At 41.1% G+C, this 27,311-nt stretch overlaps 1 protein-coding gene across 2 annotated transcripts; it reads left to right on the forward strand.

The window, feature by feature from the left end:
• The first annotated feature begins 294 nt into the window (after positions 1-294).
• Positions 295-27,311, forward strand: PIP4P2 (phosphatidylinositol-4,5-bisphosphate 4-phosphatase 2). Of its 2 annotated transcripts, none has more exons than XM_072852239.1 (7): positions 295-726; positions 6,766-6,911; positions 8,287-8,393; positions 10,185-10,308; positions 16,013-16,065; positions 24,485-24,575; positions 25,739-27,311. In XM_072852239.1, the coding sequence occupies exons 1-7, from the start codon at positions 621-623 to the stop codon at positions 25,880-25,882; spliced, it is 771 nt and encodes a 256-aa protein (XP_072708340.1). In that variant the 5' UTR covers positions 295-620; the 3' UTR covers positions 25,883-27,311. The 2 variants fall into 2 exon arrangements, with proteins under 2 accessions (XP_072708340.1, XP_072708339.1); XM_072852238.1 differs by having other exon boundaries at positions 298-726; positions 6,763-6,911.

Raw genomic sequence — 27,311 nt, forward strand, 5'->3', positions numbered from 1 at the left:
TAAATCAACTATAACACTTCCCTGGTATTGATATTTATAACCACAGCGTTTCAGAAAAAACAAACCCACTTTTTTTTGAAAAATTTATTGAGAAAAGGAGGCTGTTACGTTTCTCCTCCAGACGCCCTCCTGCTGAACCCGCCCGCGATTTACCGCTCCGTGCTACGGCCATCACCGACGGGCTGAGGGTCTTCCCGCCTCGGGGCTCGCCGGGGCAGGAGGGAGCCCGCACGGCTCCCCGCGGCAGCGAGGGGCGGGCCGGGCCGCGCCTCCCCGCCCCGGCCCCTCCTCCGGTGCCGCTGCGGCTGCCGGCAGGCCGCAGGGAGGCTCCCGGCCCGGGAAGCCCCGGCGCGGCGCGGTCCGGCCCGGCCCTGCCCTCCGCAGCGGCACTCCCCCGCCTGCGCCGCCTGCCCCGCTCATTAGCCCGTGGCGGGGGGACGGAGGGAGGCAGGCCCGGCGAGCCCAGCTCCCGCCCCGCCGTCCCTCCTCCCCGCCCCGGTCCTATTCATTGCCAGCCCCTTCCTCTGCGCTCCTTCCCCTTCCCCGGCGCTGCCGGTCCGGCCGCCTCCCCACCTCACGCCGAGAGCCCGGCAGCGGGAAGGGCCCTCCGCGCCGCAGCTATGGCCGCCGAGGGGGTGGACGAGCGCTCCCCCCTGCTCTCCGCGCCCGGCTCTGGCAATGTCACCCCGACCGCGCCGCCCTATTTGCCGGACAGCAGCCCCCGAGGTAAGGCCGCCGCCCTCCCCGCTCGCCCGGTGCCGCCGAGCCGCCGCCCCCGGACCTGTGCCGGGCAGGGGGGCGGCTGCCGGGGCGGGCGGGCCCCGAGGGGCTCGGCGTGGCCCGAGGGGCTGGGGGGGCCGGGCCCTGCGCCGCGGGGGGACGCGGCGCCTCCGCCCGGCTGCAGCAGCGCGGGGCTCCCTCTGCCTTTGTCGGCGGGCGAAGCGACCGCTGCGGCGGGGGCTGCGCGGCCGGGAGGTGGAGGGGCCGGGCCGGGAGCCGCCGGCGGGGGGGAGCCCTCGCCCTGCCCCGGCGGCGGGGGACGAGCTGGGGAACAACAGGTAACGCCGCTCGGGGCCGGGTAGGCCGTGCTCTGCGCCGCGCTCCGGCGTGAACTCTTCAAAAGGGGAGGAAAAAAAAAATAAAATAATTGTTTGCAGTGGCAGAACAAGCCCGAACCGGTCTGCTTATTATAACTCCCTCGCATGTCGGAGCTTGCGAGGTAATTGTCGGACTTCGGTTCCCCCATTAATTAGGAGCAGGATTAAGTACAAGATCCTTAGCTGTGAAGAGCCCAACTCGGTACGGTGAGCTGCAGGGTAGAGGCGGCCAGCAGAGGTGCAGCGCAGAGGCGAAATGAAGTACGCAGGTCTCGCTTTCATCTCCGGCGCCCATCGAAGTGCGCTAACCCAGAGATGCCAGCTGATCAGCTCCCGTCTGGCAGGCAAATTTAAATAAGCAAGGGGCTCTGTGCAGTGTGGCAGCTGAAGTCCAAAACCACTAGGATGTCCTTGCAAACGCATTTCAAGGCCATAGCTGGTTTTGGCTTTATTTTTAAAGCAAGTCAGGTACTGTGGTTACAAATCTGGAATCGTGGCTTAACAATATGGTATTAACTTTCTTTAACAGACTTAGGAAAATCATCTGGTTGACCAATACTGAATATTTAGTAAGTAGGTGAAAAATTTTTACTTAGAAAATATAAATCAGGAGGTTTACAAAATACATTAATAGATTATTTTTTTTCCAGTGAAACATTTTAGAGCAGAAAGCGAGGAGGAGAAAAAGCTGAAGGAATCAAGACTAAATAAGATTAGTGCAGCGTTGCTAGCAGTAGCCTTTAAAATGTAAGATTACAGCCCTGATCTCACTGGCTCCAGTGTGTTGGCCCTTTCTTAAGGATTTTAATGTAATTGTATAGTTTTATTACATATGTATGTAACTAGAATGGTACGAGTGAGCATCTGTCTGTTTTGAATAATATTTAAACCTGTGGAAAGCTAGTCCTCTTTGCCTTGATATGAAAATGTATTTCAGTTAGTGCTGTAGCCAGCGTTGACTGTTTACTTTCATTTGAATTGCACAAATGAATATCGGCCTGAAAAACAGCAGAGGGGTTGTGGGGTTTTTTTTAATCAAATTGTGTAGGATTCGCATCATCCCTTAAGTTTTGTAGTTTAAAAAAATCCAGAATTCCTTAATACCAGTTAAATTCTGGTATTTTATGTTTTTATTCTTAGTAGTCCTTATCCTGTAACTATTACTTTTGTGTACATTTCAGACTTTTTAAAAAGGTCTTTATAGATTTAAAAACTAATGAAAATGCATCGGATCAGTTGCTTGAACCCAGGGTAAAACTCATGACCTAGAAACAAGCTGGACCCCGGATGATCATTTCAGTTGGTAGCTGTGCCCTGCTGCACCTTCAGTCCACGTCTGTGACTCCCGGTAACTAACCCATGGTGGGGTGTGGTGCTTGAGACAGTGGCTTGTTCCCCAAAGTGAGGAAGAACCATAGAGCTTTCTTAAATGTCAAACATCTCTTTACAAGTTGAGGATCTCTTATTTGATCGGTCCACGAGCAAGCATACTAGGTAGCACTTCAAAACTGCTCTACAAAACTTACAGAAAGATATCTGCAGAACAAAATTTTGCAGAGCTGTCACATGGACCGGGTAGCTCTAGTTTCCTTGCTCTGTCAGTTATCCTTAGTGAAAGGATCTATGCAAGCTACGCAGTCTTTTTGGCTAACGGGCAGTTGTTATCTCTCCCCCTAGTGCAAGTCTAGACATAGAGGGAAGCAGCACTCTCATGGGGAGATGAGGTTTGCTTCCAAATCCCTTTCTGCAGAGCTTCCTCACTTAACATCACCTGCCTGGTGTGGAGCTGGAGAGGTAGAGGAAGGAGGAAGAAGCCCTTCACACTCCAAACTGCCACCTGAATGTACATTAATAGATTTATCCCTGTACTTGTAATTACCTACTGTGCCCAATATGTCATCCTGAGCTTTAAATTAGAGAGGCCATGGTTTGAAAGTAGCCTCCTCTTCCCTTGTTAGGCTGCAGCTGAGACCCAGCTGACCCTTTTCAGTGTAAGCTGGTGGGTGGTTGAATCCTGGTAATGACTGGGTGTTCCTCATGAAGAAAAATCCTTCCAATGTGGACACAGGGCACAGTGTTTAAGAAAATTTTCACATAGACAAACGGTGGGACCATCAGCTGTGCTCCCTGTAGTAGGGTGGTTTATTCAGTGCTCCCTGCCCCCCCCCCCCAGGCCTTTTGGGTTTTTTAGGAGGTTTTTTTCAGGCTTTCTCAGTCCTTAACTACCTGTCTCTGACCTAGATCACTCACTCTTTTTTGCTTACTCACCCCCTCCTCCCAGGACATGATAACAAATCTTTAAAAAAAAAAAAAAGTAAACAAAACAAACCCCAAAACAAACTCATTTCTGTTGGACCCAGGTAAGCTGCAAGTGGTTCCCTGTGGTTTCCGCCCTTCCAATGCCAAGGGAGGAAAGTGCACAAGCACCACAAGGAGTTTCTAAGGTCGGAGCTGTGATATCTTCCACTGCATCTCTGTCCTGCGGGGGGTGAGGAGGGGGTTGTAGGTTAGAGTCAGATGTACTGCATGGTAGGGCACTCTGCTAATATTGCTGAACTAATTACTGTTGGATTTTTTTTAAAGAAAAACTGATAATGTAGCTTTAAACTGGTATGTCAGCAGCAGGAAATTCAGTATCTCATTAAACGTGTCCTGAAACCTCTGGTGTGTATGTGAAACTTGCCTGCCATCCAGTCACATCCAACATGATGGACCTTATGGACCTTTATGAACTGGTTTTAGATCTTGTAGTTACCCTGAAATTCAAGCTGTCAAAAAAAAAAAACAACCAACCCACCCAAACAAAAAAAGTACCAAAGTACATATGTTAATGTGCTTTGAGACCTGCCAGTCTTTTTCTTAAGGGATAATAAGCAGCAAACTCTGAGACAATGCCTTTATTTTCCTTTTCACACCCACCCACCCGCCCCATATACCTTTTCTTTAAACTTAATTTTGGTGGCTTTTGCTGGTTTGTTTTTTGGAGCTCTTCCAAATGCACTTTTTCTTTAAGCATGAAGGTTGCAGTGCCAAGATACCTCTGGCTTTCTGCTCCATAGCAAATGTTATTTGCTGCAGCACCACTTGGAAAAGCAGCCATTATTCGCTTGCTATCTGAAATTTGCTGAGCCAGCAGGACAGGAATGGAGAGGCTGCTTACCTGGATGCCGAGCAGCTCCAGTATGAGGCTGGAGAAGTGGGTCGCAGTGTCTGTAGGTGCTCACATGCCTCATTTAACCAACTTTCAAAATCCTAAGAGTTGTCACTTACAAGTAGGGTATAGAATGTTATAAATGCCTAGACGGGTATAGCTGCCAATTCTTGAAGTATTCCAGGATCGTGAAAAGCTGAAAGGCTGAGGAGTGTGTGTGTCTTCTTACTTCCTAGTACCCTTCAAGATACTGTTTGCCTTTCCTTAGCACAGCTGCCCCGTGCGCAGCCGATAGAGTTGAGAAGCCGCACTTCAAATGGAGAGGACAAAGCAAAGAAGTTCTGTAACATGATTGTTGCTTTTCAGAAAAGTAACCTCAAAGCTGGGATTGAACCATAGGGGTGTCTTGACAGAGTGTCTGGTATTTGGTCTGCTGGACATGCCTTTTGTTTTATGGCTACCTATTCTCCTAGCCAGAAAGTGCATCAGCTGCTTGCTGCAGGAACAGTGTGAAGTAGCCTGCTTATGGCCCAAACCCCCTTGCAGCAGCTTTGACTTTGCCACTCGCAGCTAAGACACTGCTGTTCCCATCACCCACATCTCAAACCTGGTTTCTGCAGTGATTTAGGAGGCTTGAGATTGTTTCCAATTGCCGAAGTGTGTGGGGGTTGGGGTTTTGTCTTGTGTGTGTTTTTGTTTGTTAATATCTTGTAATACCTCCTCTCTTGCATGTGGCAGTCTTGTACTGAAAACAGGGTATCACAGTACTACAAAATATTGTTATTCTTAATTTTCAACTGGATGCTACTGTAATTCCTCAGAAACAGGAAAAAAATCAGAATGGTCTAAGTTACCTGACATTTCTTAAGGATGATGGTTTCTGCAACCAGGATATCAAAGCTGAAGGTGGGAAGTTTACTTGCTCAGGTAACAGAGCATCAGTTTGTATGATTCCTTCAGAATTCCATCACTGCATATAAGTTAATTTTGTTTCTTGTCTGAAATAATTCAAGTATGTTGGATGCGATTGTGAGACCCTCAAGGTGTACACCTTCCTTCCACTGCCCCTGTGAGTTAAAATCAAGTATGGGTCTGGATTGTTTGTAGGCCAAGTAGCAAAGAGAGCGAGCACTGAACAGCAATGCTGCTTCAAAGGCTTGTGATGATTTTTGGATCTGAAGGGCACGCAGGATTTCTTATATCCCTCCAGCTTACAATATTCACTTTAAAACAGTGAAGGAGTGATGAGTGCTTTCTTATAAGCTTAAATTTAATACTTGGGCTTGTCAGCTTTGATAGCAGCCCATGATTTCCCTCGCCACTCCCCAGCAGATACTGTTCTCTTCAGTGCTGTTTGTAAACTGGAAGTAGGCTGATGTCTCATTGCTTCTCTGATGATTTTATTGGCTGCTTGGATGTCATTGTGAAATAATTTATTGAAGTCCAAGGCTGCAGAGTATTTCAAACTATTAGTATTAAAAAAAGTTAACTATGAACTACTAAATATTCCCATTCCTTATTTGCTTACCTGAAGAGCCCTGAACTTCTCGATGAAATAAAAGCTGATGCTATTACATGCCAAATAATTGTGGTAATAAGCTTGTGAGAGGTTGCTGTGTTGAATTGTTTTCGTTCCATGGATTCTTAAACCAAGAAGGATATTGAGTCTTTCCTCCCTGGTTTTTCGTGGGCTCAGGACTGGCGAAGCTGAAATCTGGTCTTCCATGGGGGCCTGAGGCCACTATATTCTCCCTTGTGTTAGCCTGTCCTAAGTGACTAAAGATTTCCTTGTGCCTCTGTGCTTTGGCTCTTGGACAACAAAAATATCTGGAACCCTTAAAAGCAGAAGCTCTGAGGGTTCAGTTCATCTTTTTTCTTCAAGATAGCATAAATTTGCTATTGTTGCATTCAAAAAAGAAGCAGTTCATGCCACTTCCCATCCAAGACCTGTTTCCTTAACAGGACTTCTCTGTATTTTTACCTGTAGTAATTTGTTACTACATGATAAACACTTGTCTATGTTTCAGTCTCTCCAGATGTTTGTAAATGCTGGTTATGGCTCTTCTGCTTACCTGTGTCTTGTTTTATCTTCTGGGTTTTTTTCTTCAGAAGCCAGTCTCTGGTTGCTACTAATCTGTGGTGGGTTTGGGGTTTGTTTGGGTTTTTTTTTTTCTCCCCTTTTCTAAGGACTGTAAAAAGTTAGTTTGAAAATGAAGTTGCATAGATGAGCCTTTTGTCTGATCCACTTTTCTGGGGTGACTTACGGTGTGTTTGTGTTGCTGGTATGCTTTATGTACAACTATGGTTGATATTTGGGTACATGGAAGTTGTGGGGAAGGGGAAGGCAAACTTAGGTTTGTCTTATGTTTATACTAATCATTAACTTTGATTTTTTTTAATTGTTTTTAAATTTTTTTTTCTTTTTTGAGGCTGTGACTGTTAGATATTATCTTTGCTGATGGTGTTTTAGGATCCCGTTTGGTTCTTCAACTGAGACTTCCTGATCTCTTGCAGCAGAGCTTCCTCCTCCGTATACTGCCATTGCAAGTCCAGATGCCAGCGGTGTTCCTGTAATAAACTGCCGCGTGTGCCAGTCGCTAATCAATTTGGATGGCAAGCTACATCAACATGTTGTTAAGTGCACAGTTTGCAACGAAGCTACGGTAAAATGGATTTTTAGCGTTTTCTTTTTGTGGAGGGAAGTGGGGAGAGGTTGAAGTACATCCTTGGTAGAATTCATGTCCTCACCTACAAAGGGTGAGTCCCTTCCTGCTGTCTCTGCAAAGGACCTGTCAGCACAGCGGGTTGCTGGTGTAGCTTAGTGTGCAAGTTCAGGGGTTGTTGGCACAAGGATGGCCACAAGCAGCTAGGATAAATCTTCGTGGTGTTGATGAGGCTGGGCAGGATGTTTCCTTCTGAGGCAGAGGACAAAAAGCAAAGATGTTGTTTAAGTAATTACTCTTCTGTAAAGAAGGGTAAAACTGTTTCTGGTGAGATGAAGAGAAATGAAGAATTGAATTATGTTAAGAATGGAAGAAGCAAAGTAACTAACCCACATCTCTCCCTGGATGTGTGCTTTCCTCCTGCAGTACTATTCAGTCAATTTATTAGCCTGCTGACAAACCACAACACAACAATTTTGAAATGCAGAAATTGTAGGTTCTGTTCCAGTGATCACAGACCTTTTTGTTCCTCCTCCCCTTTTCTTTAAGTCTTCAGCTTTTGGCCTCCTGCTTCTATTTTTTTTTTCCTTCCTGCCAGTTTTAGTTTTGGGATCTGATACTGCAGCACTCCACAGCTACTGGGGGCATTTGCATGAAAAACACTGGATTGGATTTATTTTATGAAAATAATTTAAAATTATGTCCAGAAAATAAGAAGCCTTACATCTGCAGGCAAACTTTTTTTTTCCACTTAAAAGAGAGAGAACCTGCCATTAATACTCACTTTCCCTGCCAAGATATAATGTTTCAGGCCAAACAAAGTATCTTGCAGCTTTTGAGACTTGTGATTTGCTGTATGAAAGGGACCCAGAAACCTGACTCTGAGGTTGGAGAAAGGTAATTCCAGTACAGTTTAAAATAAGATTACAGTTCGGCAGTGTCTACGTATTCTCTTAGTGACTGAGAGCCAGATTGAGCTCCTTTCACTGAATAAAGCCATTGTACCAGGCAAGGAGGCTCTCTTGATGTTTTGACTGTTTTTTAAAAAATATACCACTACTTAAGCTCATATTTAAAAAAAATAACTAAACTGAAGTCTTGAAGTCTTCGTTGCTAAAATATGAATGGTTTTTCCATTAGTTTGCAGAATGTTTTTGTTCTAGTGAAGAAGTTTGCACTTCTTTCTCTGAGCAGAGAGAGAAAACTTCCAATTTTGTCTTGACTCTCAAGTTTCCTCTGTAAGAGGAACTGTATTTCTCTGTTAGCAAGAACCTGTCACTACAGGGGTTCTGCTTTGTCATGCTGTTATGAGGAAAAAAGTGAATTGCTATGACTTCTGATGTGTGTTCTGTGGTGTTTTTTTTTTTTTGTTTAGCCAATCAAAAACCCTCCTTCAGGGAAGAAGTATGTTAGATGTCAATGTAATTGTCTCCTTATCTGTAAGGATACGTCTCGGAAAATAGGCTGTCCAAGACCAAACTGGTAAGAATAAAAAAACTGTAAGTGCGTTGAGGTAGTTTTCTTTAAAGCAATGGTGCTCTTTGTGTTGAGTATTTAAAACTAAAAGAGGTTCAAGCCTGGGCCTCTGTACATGGACACTTACAGAGCATTACTGAATTACTGCCAGAGACAGGTTGTGGCAGTGTCAATTTTTTTTTTTTTAAGTTTAACTTTAAAGAAGAAAAAATTTTCTTTTTTTGTATTTAGTGGTAGTCTCAAATGCGTGTTTCCCATTTTAGCTACTTTGTAAGGAAAAAATGGTATAAAGAACAACAGAGAAGAAAATAACTTCTTGTTTCTGGGAGTTAACATTCATAATTTCTTGCAAACTTAATTATTGTAAACACACAGGTTGCTCGCTTTGCCTGGTTCAGAGTGGGGACTTCAGAATGAAATGGGAGAGGGAACAGCAGGCTGGCTTCAGTGCTGTCCTCCCTACTTTGGCACACTGAGTTTTCAATCTCCTCTCAGCCCTCGACTTTAATTTACACGTTTGTTATAACAGAAACAAGTGCAATTGCCATAGTGAGTGTTCTTACCGTTGAGCTTAGGGTGTTAAAGATCCCACTGAGGTAGGAGTAATTTGATTGTAAGTGGTGCAGCTCTAACAGGAGAAACTGAGATGAAGGCTAGGTCTGCAGATACTGGAATGGAAGCTCTACCACACCAAGTGCCCTAGTTGCTAGTCTGTTGGCTATTCTGGTTTTGAAACATAATTTGAGACTTGGGGGAGATTTTTCTTTTTACTAATGCAGTGTTGGGAAAAACTTAAAAACATTCCAAATATTTTGTCAGAGTGAAAAAATGTTCATGGGATACTTCAGTTATAATATATCATATGGTTGGTAACCAAGCTGAATCAGAAATGCCCTAATTTTATTAAAATAATCTCAAAACCATATATCTCAGCAGTTTCCCTAGGATAGCCTATGTATTTGTCTTACTAGAAGATGAGCAAAATTGGGGTACTTCGAAGGAGAGAGTTGGGAGTATGCCCTAAATGGAAGGCTCCAGATTGAAGGAAGGCCACCCAGAATACAATTTTGGCTGTATATGGAGAGAGATGCAGTGCAAGTTAAATAATGCTTTAATTTTTCCCATCACTTTTTTCATGCTAGGAAGTCTGGTCCTCATTCTGCTTTGAGTTGCTTAATTTGGGTGCTGTCATTTTGGATGGACAAATTGTATAATTAAACTGGAAACACATTGAACATAAAAGCAAATACTTACAAACTGTTTTTTAAAGTAAATTTATTGCATTTAGTCAACCTGGGGTGATTTTTCTTTTTTAGTTCACTCAATTTGCATGGAATTTTTACTGTACAAATGCAGATATGCTGCTTATATTGACATGGTTGTCAGTAGTGTGGGAAGGAGGAGTATCTGACTTGGGAAGCAGAACTAGGTTATGGAAGAGTCCTTACTCTTTCTGTGTGTTTCACATGGGTATGTACATTCAGATTCATGAGCTTGTTCAGCCTGGGTATTAAGATTTCATTTTCCTGAGGAGTGTTTCTGCCATATGATGGCAAGTCTTTGATGTCTACAGGGTTCTGGCTTGCATGGCTGATCTTCTAGTGAAAGAGAATGTTTTCAAAACTGAAAAGGAAAACACTTTGGAGAGAGACCAAAACTGGGTGCATCATCTGTTTAAAAATCAGATTACAGTTTAAAAGTGTAAAATATTTGGTAGTGACTGAGCTAATTGCTTAAATGCATCATCCTTCTCTTTTGCTAGCTTAATTACATGTACATCTAATGTTCTTAACACAGTAGACGCATCATTACTCTTGGTCCAGTAATGCTGATCCCAGAAGAGCAGCCAGCTCAGCCTGCCTTGCCAGTTCAACCAGACGGAACTAGAGTGGTATGTGGGCACTGTGGAAATACATTCCTTGTAAGTAAAGCACCAGATTCTCCTTCTCACCTCACCATGGTATCGCTCAAGCTATTTGTTGTAAGCACTTTTAAGGGCATATTGCCTCACTCTATGCCATCATTGAGGAATTAAAGCTTCTTCTGTGCTCATATTGCTATATTGCTATGGTGTAGTCTGTATTTGGTTACCTTTACATGCATTTCAAGAATACTTTTAACAGTCTTTCTGTGCATGCATGGATAAAGCCCAAAGTCGGGTCTTATTGCTTAGAGATGTAAGAGTAGATGATGATGGAAAAAGAAGTTATGTTTCTAGGTTCTGTTTGGACTTGCAATGATGATTATGTTCTGCAGTGATTAAGATAGTATAGGTTCTGCCATTGCTGTATGGACCCCTGAAAGCTGTTCGTTATAGCTCTTGCCATTAGCATATTTGTTGGTTGTTACAGAACTGGAGATTTTGGTTTGTATGCAAGTTTATCCTGGTGTTGTTTATCCTGGTTTTGTAGTGGAAGGATGCAAAAAATACTCTTGCTGTTAAACCATTTTTGTAGTCTTTTACATGAATAAGGGGCTGCCATATTTTGATTTAGGAAGAGCCTCTGCAATACACAAGTAAGTTAGCTTTAGCTTCATCTAGCAGTGCTAGAATGTTTGTCAGGTTTGTGAGTTATGGGAAATGGCTAAGATAAGTGGTACAGCTGAAGGACCTCCATAGTCATCAGAGTGGTGTTATGTTCCTGAAACAAAGGATCGTAAGATACATAAAGGCCAGAGAATACTCAAGTGCGTTTTGTGAAAGGAAAAAGGAAGCTTCAGGGATGGCACTCCATGTTGGCTTGTATCAGCAGTGAGAGAAGGGTTTGCTTGTGATGGGCTCTCTAATGGACTAGACTTGTTCTTTCAAATCTTTACTTCAGGTTTATGGAGGTGTGCGATAATGGCTTAACTACTGTAGTACATGATGAATGCAAGGAGTAGGAGATGGCTCTTACACTTTTTTTAAATGGGAACTAGGGATTTGATTATGAATTTGCAAGTAATGTAGTATCTGAGAAACCATTAGAGAGATGCTTGAGAAATATTCTATCTACTAGTTCTGCCTATATATTAAAAAAAATAAATCCTATTTTAACCCTTGCTGAAGAACAGTAGTCTGTAACTGGAGATAGCTGGAGTTGGTTTTCTGTTTGCCTTTTTTTTTTTACATGGAAGTCTATCTATGACCTTAACTAGTAAGAACATTGTATGCAATACAGAATAATGTTACTAACAGAAGACTACTGGATCTACAGGAAAAAAAAGGCTATCTCAAGTACATGTTCTAAATGAGGAATCTTTTAATAAAAGTTACCTTTTCTGTTAGCTTTTTTTAATATAGTAGCATGTTACAAACTGTTAAGTGCTTGCACATGAACACTATGGTTTGATACAGTCATAACTTAATTGCGTAATGCAGTTATGTTTTTTAGCACAGCTTTAAAACTGCACAGGCAAAAGCAGTGCTGTAGAAGAGTTACGGTATTAAGTTTTAATTTCGTCTCTTAACACAAAAGACCATCTCAACTATATGACTTAATTTATTTTTTTTTTAATTAGGGAGAGTCAGTGTTATGAAGTAAAATTCTCATTGCTAGATTATTGGCCTATCTTTGGGGACTTCCGTAAGCATGGGAGTTTTTTATTTATCTTTATCCCCTATTTACTTTCTATAAGTGCAGCCCAAATTAATTCTATCATTTACGCTATGAACTCCTTTAGATGAACATAAGGAAACAAAAATACACCAAACCCCTGGTTTTGCCCATAACTACTAGATTATGCCTTAAAAGGCTAATTTTTCTAATTTGGAATTTGTGCATGTGACTTCAGATCTGATGGTTGCTTTAGGGAACTGCATCATTTTGAGCTTCATAGTCCTATCTGCCAGAAAGACCAATTTACCACTTAATGGTACACTGAAAAGAAACCCTCAAAATAATTAGAAATTTAAAGCTTGTATTCTCTTATGCTGAGTTATCAAGAAACAAACCCTTTTTTCTCACTTTACACAGCTTTCCCACCACTCTTCTGCTTATACCTTTTTCTGTTACTAAGTTTGAGGTTCTGCAAATGAATTTTTTACTTAAGAAAAATCAGAAAATTGCTTGGGTTTGAGCGTGAGCAGAGAAGCAGAAAATAAAGTGCTTTAGTCAGCCTGGAAACTCAGCTTCTGTGAGGGTATTTCTGTCCTTTGATATCTCCACATTGTAAAGTGAATATGTAATGCTAGATGCATCTCTTGGCAACTCAGTAAGGTATCTCCCTTACTTTACTTGGCAGTTAAAAAATACATAAAATAGACAAGCAAAGCTAGAATCCCTGGGGTGGAAAAGTCAAATTATCAGTTGCTTGTTCTGTGTTCTTTTAAGAGTATCAACTTGTTTACCACCTTACCATTCCAAGAATTTTTTTTTTTGCCATATGAAAGCGTAAGTATGGGCTGTGCTTTCTCTGCCTCTACACATGGGGGGTGTTTTTTATAAATTATTAAACGCATGCTCTATGCTATGGAGTGCCTTAAAGTTCCTCTGTCTCAGCTGGGAGAATGACTTAGTACTGAAGTGATACTGTAGCTGAACTATCACTAGTTATTCAATTTTGTTCATCAGCTTATATCTTTCCTTTGGAGTCTTTTCTGTGTTAAAGTTTTCACAGTTGGCAGATTTGGAGTTCAGACAAGTGGAAAAAGTGGTGGAATAGAAAAGGAGGGCAGGACGAGAGTTCAACTGTCCTGTTGAATTGCAGTCTGATCTGATTTGGGCTTTTTTGAGAGCTTCTGGACTTGGGCTGTGGCTGGGTTACTGTTTCTGCCAGCAGTTAAGTCATTCCCCGCAACCCCTTTCCCAGGGGCCTCGGTCTGTGATGATTTGTGGTTATCGGAGGCTGAGTTGCCTTTGGAAATGGTGGCAGGCAGGGGAGGGGTGTCCCTGTCCCCCCCTGCTACCATGCTGCTGTCAGAGACACCTTCAAGGACAAGAAGCCAGGAGCAAGCTATGTAAGCCACAGGCTGTAGGCTAAGCACTGTGGTTTGTCAGTTGTGCTCTGTCAATTTTATTTTTTTTATAACTAATCAAATATGAAAAGTATTTCTTCTAAAATAATTTAATAGAAAACCCTTTAAATCCTTTAGAAAACTAAGAAATGTTTTAATCTGCGGAAGTATTTTGCTTTCCCAAAGGACCTGGGGAGAGCGGAGGGGAAGCTTTTTTGGCAGAAGCAGCTGTATGTAGGGATGTGTGTGTACATATGTATATATGTATTTTTTCCTCTGTCTTGCATTGAACGCATTGAGAACTATTTTAGGCTCAGAAGAAAGAAAGTTTGACAAATTCTTCCAGTAAATCCCTTGATGGATGTCTGTTTTTGTCCATGGTTGAAACATTTAAGAGCTCTTTGAAATCCTCATCTGTGTTTCAGTATATCTAACCAGGGATTTGGGCTATTGTTTATTGTATTGTTTCAATGGGAGTAATACAGTTTGTATTGTCAGCAGGGAGTTAAACTTCATGTAACTGTAACCTCAAGTTTTCTTAACATAAAACAAGTACTTTAAAGTACTCTGGAGTAAAAATACCAGCTTTAAGCATGATTTAAACTGCTTGTTAAACCCACCAAAACTCCAAGAATTAGAATGTGCATGAAAATAACCTTTCCCTACTGTGCTAATGTGATCTGAATTCTTGCAGTTTGAATGTCTTGTCAGATGTTTGCTTTTTTTCTGGAAATATTTCTGATGTGTGCAGAAGGCATCACAACAGTTAGTGCTTCTCTTACTTCAAGGTAACTCTCAATGAAAACAGATTATCAATGCCTCTGTTTTTTCCATCAATATTTGGAGCCCAGGTGCATTTGAGTTTGTATCCATTAATAATTATGGCTAATAATCAGAAATCTTAAAATAAATAAAACCCTAGAAAGATGATTAATGTGTAACTTTGGAAATGGAGTTGCCTACCCTGGAATAAAACTAGTGTACAGAAGTGAAGTTGAATTACAAATAAATAAAAAATGAGTCCTGGATTTAGATTTGCTTCTGTTTCTGGAATTGCAGTTTAAAAATCCGAAAGAACAGCTCTGAAGAGGCCTATCTCCATACTTGGTACCGACAACCGCACCTTATCCCACTTTTGCTGTGTAGAACTAAGCGAAACTGAGTAGTTTTTGACAGGGATGCAGGCAAATTGACTTGCTCCTCTGGCAGCAGTGTGGAAGTAGAATTAATGCTCCTAAAACATATTGTTCAGGTGGGGAGTATTACAGCAGCTTTCATTTTATTATGGGGTAAAATACAACTATGCTGTATCAGTTTGGCCAAGTCTTTGTAAACAAATAAATTTTAAAGAGCAACTATGTAACTGGTATTGTAATTGGATACTTCAGAACCAGGAAAAAAATGATGGTTTTCTTCTTAGTGGAGAACTAGCCTCATTAGAAGTAAATAAAACTGAGGGAGACTTTCAGGAGGCAGGAAAACGCACTCTAAATACTATGGATCAGAATCTTGCTCACAGCAACACCTGCTCATACTGGCAAGGCATTACAAGCTACATCCTCTTTCTTTGCACATAAAATCATAAATTTCTTCTCTGTGTTTAAATGGTGCTGTGCTGTAGGTAGGTCCTGTTTTCCGTACAAGGATGGGCTCTGATTTTGATTTGTGTTTGTAGCAGTTATAACAACAATTATAACTAGTCACTTCAGTAGACTGACTTCTGATGTCTCACAGAGATAAGGAGAATCCGAATGGAGGCACTGGCCGTATGTGCTGTAGCTTCTTCCCCTGCCAGTAACTTGTAGTGTGACTTTTGCATAAATTAAGAGCGGAGAGGAGAATTATATTTAACCAGGAAACTGTGCTAACTACCTCCAGTTGAGAAAGGCAGCAGAGGAGAGCTGCAATTACAATATAACCGCTTTCAGAGTGAAGAACAATAATCTTATCCCCTTGTTCAAGGCAAACGTTTAAAATGCTTGTTTAATACTTGTCTTATCACAGAATGAAATTTAACAAAAACTGCTGGTTTTGAATGAGTCTATGACTGTGTATCCTCTGGTTGAGGTGATTCTAGGCATTACTTTCACTAAAGCTGTTTCCCAGATAGGTTTTAGTCTGCATGGAAGGTTGTGACTATACCATGGACAGTTTTATATATCACATTTTTAAAATGTCATGTAAGTAGCCAATAGTCCTCTCTATTTTATTCATATAAAACTTATAAAGACATCTACTTTCTAAAATATTCTTTAGCTAATCTTTCTGTGCACGCTTAACTTAATTTTCACAAATGATGCAAGGGTTGGGGAAAGATGGGAAAATGCGTCTATCTGTAATTGTGCCAAAGAAAACACATTTATTTTGATTCAAGCTATATTCATAGTCATGGAAGTAAGAGAAAAAACTGTACTAATATCATCATGTTGCCCATACTGTGCCTGTGGGTGAAGCCACATTACGTCAAGCAAATCTTGTAATACTAAGGCAACTCATGGGAAATGTTCACATGGAAATCCCAGTCCTATGTTGCCACTGACAAAAGGGCATCCGATTTACGGAAGAAAGCAAGAAACAAGTCAAAGAAAGCCTGAGAAGCAAAATGTTTTCACAGTGACATTTAGCATGAAGTACAGCAAACATTTTCTCAGGCCGGTTATTCAGCCTTTTTATTTTTTTCTTTTTACAGTGGATGGAACTGAGATTTAACACACTAGCAAAATGCCCACACTGCAAAAAAATGTAAGTTCTCTGAAAGCAAGGTTATGTAAATTAACTGTTGAATAAGTTGCCGTTGTTTCTTCCATAAAAGTCTTTTGGAGTAAAATGTGTCTGCCATGCTGATTATTTTGCCATGTTTATCTGAATTTCAAGGCTAAATAGCATGTTATGTGCACATGAATTCTCCACTTTTTATGCACAAATCAGTAACTTTGAAAAATCCAACCTGCATTTATTAAAATGCTCTGATTGAATTGCTAGTAATAAAATTGATTGAGCTGCTAACAATAGACAGGAATGGGTTGCTAAAATTAACAACTTATGTCCTTGAAATTTTACCACTTCATGCAGTTCATTGGATGTTATGTTTAAATGTAGAACTTGAATTGCCTTACTGTAGAAGGAGGAAAGGAAATAATCTTGTCTTAATTTGAAAGAGGTTTTACTGATTTCATAAACTCAGCAACTAACTTGTGTTAAGCATCTTAATGCATTAGCTTGTTTAATGTTTATGAATTACTGTGGAATAACTTGTCTACTCATTTGGTATTACTTCAATAAGGAGAAAAATTAGAATACAAGACCTGTAAGTTTTTTATGCTTCCGTTTTTGTTTGGGTTTGGGTTTTTTTGAGAATTTGTTTGGCCTCTCTTATCTGAGGTTGGGAATACTTAGTTTGAAGTGTTGTTAAAAGCTACGCTACAAACATACTTTAAATTTGTATGGAATCTCAACCACAGGGTGTGAAATAAGACTTAAAAATATTACTTCAGAGACCTTCTTGCCCTGCTGATTTATTTAAATATTTGTCTTCCTTTGATAGGCAAGTGCAACTTCCAGTTGAAGGAGCAAATGTGTTTTCCACTGGGAATGAAGAACTGCAGCTGTGTTGCATGTTGTAGGAAAACTAGCAGGTCCCTTAGGAAGCAGAAGGCTTAGGATAAACGTACTGTAGATGTTGGCATGGCCTGGCCTTCAACAGTGATTGAAATATTTTACTGGAGTATTTGATAGAGAAGTCAGTCTAGTGGTATGTTTAACCTCAGGAGTGTAACCGATCAGGTGTGGAGTAGTGGATATGTTCTAGTTTGCTTAGGTCAAATAAACTCCTGGCCTTGATGAAATGTTGCTTTGCAGGGTTTTTCTTACTGACTGTAATTGCATTCAGTCTCTTCAGTCCTGGGGGGAGGGGTTGGTGTTTTGTGGTTTGTTTGGTTTGTTTTAAACTAATTGCAATTATGTTTTATTTTTTATCATGTCACTTGATAGCTGACCTCAGCTTTTTTCTTGACTCTACTTAGTTACAAAATTATTTGCTGTTTAACCTTAAAAAAAAAATACCAACAAAAACCAACCAACCAAAAATCCCAACCCCAACAATAACAAAAAAAGCTGCTCCAAGCAACAGTCCAAAAGTCATACCATGTGATCTTTTGGTCCATCTTCTGTTGATTTATGTTGCTTGTATTTTAAAATCCAGCTTGAGTCTATGGATTTTTTTAGTATTTTTGTCTATAAAGTGCAAAGCATGCTATCTGTATGTAATAACACCAGAGCATCTTTGCAGTGCAATTTGTGAAAATTACGGCTTGCGTGGCAACTGTGTTGCAGAATACAAAATTTTTTTAAAAAAGGCATTTCTGTCCTTGGGCTGAGGATGCAAACTATGGAATATTGTAATTTAGCTTTGAATGAGTTGCTTGGTGTCTTCCTGTGTTTGAGGTGCGATGGTCAGGAGTTCTGCGCTTCCAGCAGCATAAACATTTGTAATGCATGGATTTAGGGCACAGCATAGATGAGGCAGAGCTTTGACTTGTGATGTGGAATAAATAACTGCAGTGACCTGCTGCTTTGTGTCAGCCCTTTGTCAGAGGTTGTGGTACCTGTAACCAAGTAGTCAGAAGGAAATGTGGGGTTCTTTATTTCAGCTTATTAGTGCAAAACTTCTTTCATTAGTAGCTGACTAGTCAGATGCAAAACTATTCATTCCTTCTGTTGACTCAGTTGATGATTGTCACTGAAAAAAGGATAGTGTAGACTGAGGCAAAAGGCACCTTGAATCACTGCAACAGTAGGTTTTTCAAGAAGATATCTGCTGAGACTTTTAGATTCTCAAATCATTTTCATGATTTTGTTTCAAACATTTTAAAGTGTAGTGAATCTCTGCAAATAGCTTGCTTGTGACCACCTATTTGGTTGATGGAGATTAGGTCTTAATATTAAGAATGCCTTCTAAAACTGCAGGGGAGGTTAGGAGTTATTACATGAAAAGGTCAATAACAAAAGAATGTTCAGTGAAAATAAAGTGATTGTGCCTCAGAGTACATAAACAAAGGAACCTTTCATATCTGGATGTTGGGAGAAACAGGACCTTGGGTTTCTTGTTTGTTTTTAATCCCATCTACCTGCTACCATTGTGGTCACAAATTTATTATTTTGTGACATACATTTTTTTTGTCTGTGTCATCATCTTGTGTTCCCCCCCCCAAGAGTCATTTTTTTGCAAAATAACTTGGGAAATATAGGAAATTAGTTGTGATGCAGAGAAAAGATCACTTATTTGGTAAATGGCCAAATCTCTCTGGAAATGGACTACAAACCTGGTCATGCCAGTATAGGTAAGGTGTTTGCAGAAGTCCTCCTGATGCGTAGTGGTTCTGCCTGACGTAGGCCCTTAGTTGCACATTCTCTACTGCATTGGGACAACAACTGTAGCTAATGAGAACGTTGTCATAATACAGTTTTATAGTGTAGAGGATGGCACATGGGAATGGGGGAGAAACTGTTTCTTTTTACTGTTTTAGTGTTCTCTTATGTTTCAAAATACCAGATGTTTATCAGCCTGTTACCCAAAAGAGTGAGAGGTTTAAGGAAGGCTTCTGGTATCTTTCTCATTTAATGATGGAGAAGCAGGAACTGTTTTTTGTCTGCTGCTCTTTCCCAAGCTGTATATTAAATCATCTAGAAACTTCAGGATCATGAATTCAGTTACTAGAAAGAGCATTGCATGGTACAAGCTTTTATTTCAAAATGCCAAATATCTCTATTTTTTTTTTCCCTTTAGAGCCTACTTATCATTCTTTTTAAGGTCTGACAAAATTATGAACCGTAATGAATTTACAACATTTTTGCCCCATAAAGTTTGCAGGTCCTTTAGGAAAGAGAAAGATGTTGCAACCTCGTCACTACTGTGGAGGCTAGTTTCAGCAGTGCTGTTCACCTTCAAAATACTGGCATTTTGATCTTCCTCTTAAAAACCCTTCTAAAAGCACGTCTGAAAGCACAAGAGATCCTGCATTCATAGAATCATTTAGGTTGGAAAGGACCTTTAAGATCATCAAGTCCAACCATTAACCTAGCATTGCCAAGTCTGCCACTAAACCATGTCCCTAAGTGCCCCATCTACACATCTTTTAAATACCTCCAGGGATGGTGACTCAACCGCTTCCCTGGGCAGCCTGTTCTAATGCTTGACAACCCTTTCGGTGAATAAATTTTTCCTAATATCCAATCTAAACCTCCCCTGGCACAACTTGAGGCCACTTGCTCTTGTCCTATGGCTTGTTACTTGGGAGAAGAGACTGACCCCCACCTCGCTACACCCTCCTTTCAGGCAGTTGTAGAGAGCGATAAGGTCTCCCCTCAGCCTCCTTTTCTCCAGGCTAAACAACCCCAGCTCCCTCAGCCACTCCTCATGAGACTTGTGCTCTAGACCCTTCACCAGCTTTGTTGCCCTTCTCTGGACACGCTCCAGCACCTCAATGTCTTTCTTGTAGTGAGGGGCCCAAAACTGAACACAGTATTCGAGGTGCGGCCTCACCAGTGCCGAGTACAGGGGCACGATCACTTCCCTAGTCCTGCTGGCCCACGCTATTTCTGACACAAGCCAGGATGCTGTTGGTTTTCTTGGCCACCTGGGCACACTGCTGGCTCATGTTCAGACAGCTGTCGATCAACACCCCCAGGTCCTTTTCTGCTGGCAGCTTTCCAGCCACTCTTCCCCAAGCCTGTAGTGTTGCCTGGGGTTGTTGTGACCCAAGTGCAGAACCCGGCACTGAGCCTTGTTTCATCTCATCAAATTGGCCTTGGCCCGTCGATCCAGCCTGTCCAGGTCCCTCTGTAGAGCCTTCCTACCCTCAAGCAGATCAGCACTCCTGCCCAACTTGGTGTCACCTGCAAACTTACTGAGGGTGCACTCGATCCCCTTGTCCAGAGCATTGGTAAAGATATTAAACAGAACCAGCCCCAATACTGAGCCCTGGGGAACACCGCTTGTGACCAGCCGCTAACTGGATTTAACTCCATTCACCACCACTCTCTGGGCTCGGCCATCCAGCCAGTTCTTTACCCAGTGAAGCGTATGCCTGTCCAAGCCATGAGCAGCCAGTTTCTCCAGGAGAATGCTGTGGGAAACTGTGCCAAAGGCTTTACTAAAGTCCAGGTAGACAACATCCACAGCCTTTCCCTCATCCACTGAGTGGGTCACCTTGTCATAGAAGGAGATCAGGTTGGTCAAGCAGGACCTGCCTTTCCTAAACCCACGCTGGCTGGGCCTGATCCCCTGGTTGTCCTGTACGTGCCATGTGATGGCACTCAAGATGATCTGCTCCATCAGCTTTCTTGGTACCGAGGTCAGGCTGACAGGCCTGTAGTTCCCTGGATCCTCCTTCTGGCCCTTCTTGTAGATGGGTGTCACATTTGCTAACCTCCAGTCAACTGGGACCTCCCCAGTTAGCCAGGACTGCTGGTAAATGATGGAAAGTGGCTTGGTGAGCTCCTCCACCAGCTCCCTCAGTACCCTTGGGTGGATCTCATCAGGCCCCATAGACTTGTGAGTGTCTAAGTGGTGTAGCAGGTCACTAACCATTTCCCCCTGGATTATGGGGGCTCCATTCTGGTCCCCGTCCCTGTCTTCCAACTCAGGGGGCTGAGTACCCAGAGAACAATTGGTCTCACTATTAAAGACTGAGGCAAAGAAGGCATTAAGTACCTCAGCCTTTTCCTCATCCTTTGTCACTAGGTTTCCCCCCACATCCAATAAAGGATGGAGATTCTCCTTAGCCCTCCTTTTGTTGCTAATGTATTTATAGAAACATTTTTTATTGTCTTTTATGGCAGTAGCCAGATTAAGTTCTAGTTGGGCTTTGGCCCTTTTAATTTTCTCCCTGCATAACCTCACGGCATCCTTGTAGTCCTGAGTTGCCTGCCCCTTCTTCCAAAGGTTATAAGCTCTTTTTTTTTTTTTCCTCTCCTCCTGAGTTCCAGCCAAAGCTCTCTAGTCAGCCAGGCCAGTCTTCTTCCCTGCCAGCTCGTCTTTTGGCACATGGGGACAGCCTGCTCCTGCGCCTTTAAGATTTCCCATGCTACTCCTTTAATAGCCTCTGTCCTTTGTGGCAGTTTTCCCCTCTTCTAATTACTACCTGAGGCTAAATTGGCTTTGGTGTCTTTTATATCTGCTGCCGCTGCCCAAACGTCTGGCAGGTGCCTTTGCTTCCTTAGCAGCGGCTCAGAAAGAAGAAACCGCTGCCTTCTGGATAGCTTTCCAGTGAGTTCACCCTCATTCGTCCCGCAATGGAAACAGCTGCTCCTGCAATTTAAAAATGTTCTTTTGACCCAGTTTTAGTATTTCTGAATGTGCCTGTCAAAGTTGCTGTAGTTGGTAGGTTTTGGGGTAGGGTTTCAGTTTTCTTTATTCAAAACTAATTTGGGTTTGTAATGTGTAATTTGGGGTCGGTAGAGGGAAACCTCACTATTTAGAGTGGCCCAGTGGCTAATATCACTATTGGGAGACAAAAAATAGGGGAGGTTTAGAGTGGACATTAGGAAGCGTTTCTTTACCAAGAGGGTGGCCGAACACTGGAACAGGCTTCCTAGAGAGGTGGTCGATGCCCCAAGCCTGTCAGTGTTTAAGAGGCATTGGGACAATGCCCTTAAAACATGCTTTAACTTTCGGTCAGCCCTGAATTGGTTGGGCAGTTGGACTAGATGATCGTTGTAGGTCCCTCCCAACTGAAATAGTCTAGTCTATTCTAAATAAATGATGATTTATTTGGATCGCTAAATACTCCCAGGTCTGTTATGTGACTGTAGAAACTTGTATTTATTTATTTCAACTTTGTCTTCTGTGGAAAGAAGAAGGCAGTTAAAATTAAGATGTTCTTTACATTTTGTTTTTGTGGTATTTGAGGTGATGGTTTCTCCCCCAGCCTTTCTTACTGGATAGGAGGGGACAGAGCTTGAGAGAAATGTGGATGGAAAATACACATGGCACCTGCAATATTATGATTACAAAAAACAAGATCATAGGTCAGACAGTTCTGAAAGTGAAGGTCTCTTTCCCAAAATGAGCTTGGTCTCTGTGTGAAATACACAGTGCAGTAAATATCATATGTGTTTTAGGTGTATTGAATGTGACATTTCTACTGGCTTATCTTAAGGTATCCAGCTCTGTAATAGAATTAACTTTCTGAGTACATAGCCAGGAATTCCTGCAAAAGAGGGAACCTCAGGTCAGTTTGGCAAGCTCAGTGCTCATCAGTTCAACTTTTGGAGACATCTCCTTCTCCCCTTTTATAAAACTTCAGTTTTGTTTGGTGTTTTTTCCTCATGTAACTTGGAATCAGACAACATATCCCTCTTCTAGAGTGGCTGTAGAAGTATTGGGGGGGGAGGGGAGGCGGGGTGAGAGGGTGGTAAGATACCCTTATTTCCCCAATTGGGAATTCTCCCACCCTAATCACACCCCACCCCCCAATCCCATCCCAAATGTGTATGGTGAGGCTTTTGATAAGAAGTAATTTCCCTTGGGAAATTAATGAGCAGAATGGTTTTGGGACTTTTCCTCTTCTGAAAGCGTGTAACAGATGGCTTATGAGCGGTCACTGCATTCAACCCTTGCCTTGCAAGATGAAGCTCAGCCTGTGCATGTTAGCTTGAGGACTGTGTTAGTTTGGTTTTTTTTCTTCGAGCGTTTTAGAAATTCCTTGTAAAGAAGTAATATTGGAGTAAAGCTGCTTAAACCAATCTATTTGAAGGCTAAGATGAATACTTAAAAAATTCTAGTCACATGCTAAGCATATGAGGCCTTACTATGTGGTTAATTAACTGGAGCCAGAAATTTGATCAGTCATATGACAGATGTACTACTTCAATAGTTCAGCAGTGTTTTCTTCTGTTACACGTTTATCTTGAACATGTTGAACTATCATGAGATGAAAATTACTTTCTTTTGCATCTTTGAACACAGAGTACAAGCAACCCAGTATTTCCAAAGGCGTGTTGATCTCCCAGGATGGGATGAAGTACTTAGCTAATGATAGCGTGCTTCAGGATGCTTCAGAACTACCTCTACGATAGATCGTACACGTTTTATGAAAGCACCTCTGCCTCTCTAGTCCTTTCAATTGACCTACGTGTTCACTGTTTTTCAATGGAATTAAATCGTGTTCCTATTTTCTTCATTAGTGTAGCTGTATGTGATTGCAAATGTGTGACTCAAGATGTATTTGCTAAACAATGCTGAGCTTCTGGAATAATTTTTCTAGCCTGTAGTAAAGAATAATGTTTTACTTGCATTTTATGTTATGTTTGACTGAAGCACTATAATACTTAGCTTAACACAGCAGGTAGAGACAAAGCTGTCTGTTGGTGGAGTTCATAGTCTAGATGATGAGTGACAGAACTTCCAGGGGATTTATTTACCTTGGTTGTCAGCGGTGATTTGTGCAGCTCATGTAACTTGTGATAGAACTCTAAAAGAGAATTGGAAGGTAAAAAGAACTTGTCATGTTTTTGAAGTTACTAAAACTGACTTAAAGGCATCTAAAGAATTTCCGTCTTTGGAAATGTTGAACATGAAAAATTTTTCATGTTTGACTAAAATGGTTTGGGTTTTTAATCTTCAAGAAATGGGGTAGAGTTTAGCCACTCAACAGTATTGAGTGAACTATTGCAGGAAATAGTGCAGGTTGTTATTGTTAATGACATTTAGGGATGGTAGAACTGATTTCCAGTTACCTAGATGCAGTGTATGTACTAAAGCCATGTATTAAAAGTCTAAACGGTGTCTCACCACCTACATTGAAGCTGCAAAGCAAACTTGGGTTTTGCAGTCCAAAGTCTATTAAAGATACTTATCTGAGTGCACTGTGGATATGGGAGGTAGACACTCAAACTGTAGGTGGGGCACCACTCTCTTTGTTGTAAGCATCTAGATTTTTAGATACTAGATAACCTTCACCAATAAGCAAACATGTAGACTTTGTCTTTTACTGCTTGGTATAATTGTAGACTTTGCCTACAACTTTATATACTTAAGATGGTGTATATGTATTGCCAATTCTCTTCCCCTCCCCCCATTTAGACTGAACAGTTACTATTTATGTAGGGGTTTTTGTTTGTTTGTTTTTTTCAATTTAAAATACCATTTATTTTCTAACAGTTCTTCTGTTGGAAGTGCACTGCCACGGAGACGCTGCTGTGCCTATATTACAATTGGAATGATATGCATCTTCATTGGAGTTGGATTAACTGTGAGTGATGTACTATGATATGCTTGCAACTGTGTGCAGGGGTGTGCGTGTACAAAGGAGCTGCCTTGCTCGACCAGCTCTTCTTTCCCCAGCATTTGAGTAAAACCTCCTAAGTTTGTGTGTTTTTTGTAATCTTCATTAAAACCATGGACTTAATCATCTGAGTTAGCCAGAAAAATGAAATGTTCCTAAAAAAAAAAAAACCCAAAAAAAACGTTCTGGCACTTTGAGAGTCTCTTCTTCCTGGTATTAAATTTGACTCTTCATCTCTCTAAAAACTTCAGTTTTATGAAAAATGGTTTTACTTCACTGTAGAAATACTGGAACATCTTGCTCTTGCTAGGGCTTTCAAAACCTCCAGGTTTCCAGAAATATGTATTGCTGTATAGCCAGTAATGTAAGTTCCACTGCAGTGCAGGAGAATGGGATTCCAAAAGTTAAACATGTATATGCCTTTATAACTTGTACAAGCTATAAGGAGTAAAACCAGATAATAAGCTATTTACAAATTAAAAGGCTCACATAGTTTTATGAGTAATAGAGTAATAATAATCTGGCTTGCTTGGCTCTGAAGTATCTGGTACTGGTTACTAGAGCCAACTTTCTACCCGGCGGTCCCAGAAAAATACATATGAGGAAATACCTGCAGTTGAATTCATATGTGTGATTCTCATTATACTTCTAACTTGCGTTATAACCTGAATAATTTTTTATGTGTAAGCTTATGTGAGTTATGAAGGATTTCCAGTTTCCCTAGTAAAAACAGTGACAGCCAGAAATAAAAACAGTGAGACAGATTTTTTTTTTTTAACAACCTTACTGAGTTTGAAAATGATGAAAATGTTTCACTATGAGGTGTGCCCAGAGCCTTGCGTAGCTTCCATCCTTGGAGTTTTTTGGGACCCAGCTGGGTTAAAACCCTGAGCAACCTGGTCTGACCTTAGAGTTGACCCTGCTTTGATCAGGAAGTTGGCACTAGAGACCTCCTAATGTCCCTTCCAAGCTCAATTATCCTATGATTGTGTAAAATTAAGCTAATAAAATATCTGATTTATCCTTATCAGAGTAAAAAAGGTGCCAAAATGCTTCTCCTTAATATAATTTGCTCTTCCCTGAAGAGCAGATAGAACTGTATGTTTGACACTTCTGTTTTCTCTTTTTAGGTTGGTACACAAGATTTCGCCAGGCGATTTCACGCAACATATGTTTCTTGGGCTATTGCTTATCTCTTAGGTTTAATCTGCCTCATTCGAGCCTGCTACTGGGGAGCTATTAAAGTCAGTTATCCAGAGCACAGTTTTGCATAGAGAAATTGTTAGATTATAGCAGATGAACACCTAGTAATTCTGGATATTACATCTTGGACACTTTTAAAACCTTTCCTCTAAGGATTCCATTCTGTTTAAAGTAGTTTTAAGACTGGGGGTCTCTAAGAACAAATGTTCATTGCACTACATAATATGCAAATAGTTTGTTTTGCTGCTAGATTCCCTAGCTCTGAATACTAAAGCTGTGTTTACATGTTCATAACTCTGTCTTTATAGGTGTTGAATTTTATTTCAACAGACAGTATTAAGTTTTACATTTCCTTTGTTATGTTAAAATCCGTCTGCCATTTTTCTAGATGATCAGTCAGAATTCAAAAGCAAGAGTGTTTATAAGTGTTTCTACAGTAGCTTCACATTTGTACTTAACATTTTAACTAAAATTATATTAAAGTGGCTTGCTTTAAAACCTAAGCAATAAGCATTTTGCTTGAACTGCTTACTGTATCTTTTGCCTAAGATCATAGTGACCTTATTCAGGAAATAAAAGTTATGAGTGTACTTTAAAAGACTGACACTGTTGCTAGAGAGACATTTGTAAACACTGTATGCTTTGAGATTTTTCAGGTAGAGAGATGCTATTTTGGTAGTCCAATTAAATTTCCATTTATCCAGGATTTGGATTTCAGTTAGGATAAATGCTTTCTTCTCAAGGATCCTGGGACTTAGGTGTTTGGTTTGGGTTTTTTTTTTTTAACTGGCAAATCCTAAAAGCCATGCTCGGATTATGGAACTTAACTCTGGTTATTCGTACAAGTTCCTTTACAGGGTCTAAGGGAAGCATTTCATATGACTTGTTTCGTAATACTTCAGTGTCACATAGGTGACAACAAGATGGTGATGGGTTGCCTCCTACTTTCCTCTGATCATGTTGGATTTTCCCTGTTTGGGAGAATTATGCACTGGTCACTGCAAAGGGAGACACTGTAAATTCACGTTAACTGCTGTAATAAGAAAATGAGTAAACTATTACTTGGACCATTCCATCAAAGTACATCTAGTCAATTTAGCACTGACTTGCCAAGAGGATACGGAAACAGAAAGTTTTTTCTAATGATGTATTCACAAAGGATTGAGGGACCAGTTCTTGCACTGCCCATCTCTATAGTTTTAAACAAGTTTTTGCTAAATTTGGAAGGAATGTCCTGAGTGATTTAGACGACTGTAGTAATTTAGATAATGGGGTCAGATGGGTAAATTAATGTGGATGTTTCAGGGATACATGTAATTTAAATTATCTATGTTCCTGCTAGGACAAAATGATATTCAGATAAGGATTTTGGAGCACAATAAATGTAAATGATCAAACTGTAAATGATCTGTCTTTGTATGATGCTAAATGTATAAAAGCAGTAGCTCAGGATTACAATGTACCTTTTACAAATAAACTAATAAAGAAATAAAGATTATT

This window comes from Ciconia boyciana, chromosome 2 (genome assembly GCF_034638445.1).
Source record: "Ciconia boyciana chromosome 2, ASM3463844v1, whole genome shotgun sequence".
Taxonomy (NCBI): Eukaryota; Metazoa; Chordata; class Aves; order Ciconiiformes; family Ciconiidae; genus Ciconia; species Ciconia boyciana.

Excerpts from the sequence above, each read along its gene's own strand:
- PIP4P2 (XM_072852238.1), top strand. The coding sequence starts at position 621 with ATGGCCGCCGAGGGGGTGGACGAGCGCTCCCCCCTGCTCTCCGCGCCC. Across the intron at positions 16,066-24,484 it reads TGCCCACACTGCAAAAAAAT|TTCTTCTGTTGGAAGTGCAC; the intron begins GTAAGTTCTCTG and ends ATTTTCTAACAG. Across the intron at positions 24,576-25,738 it reads TCATTGGAGTTGGATTAACT|GTTGGTACACAAGATTTCGC; the intron begins GTGAGTGATGTA and ends TTCTCTTTTTAG.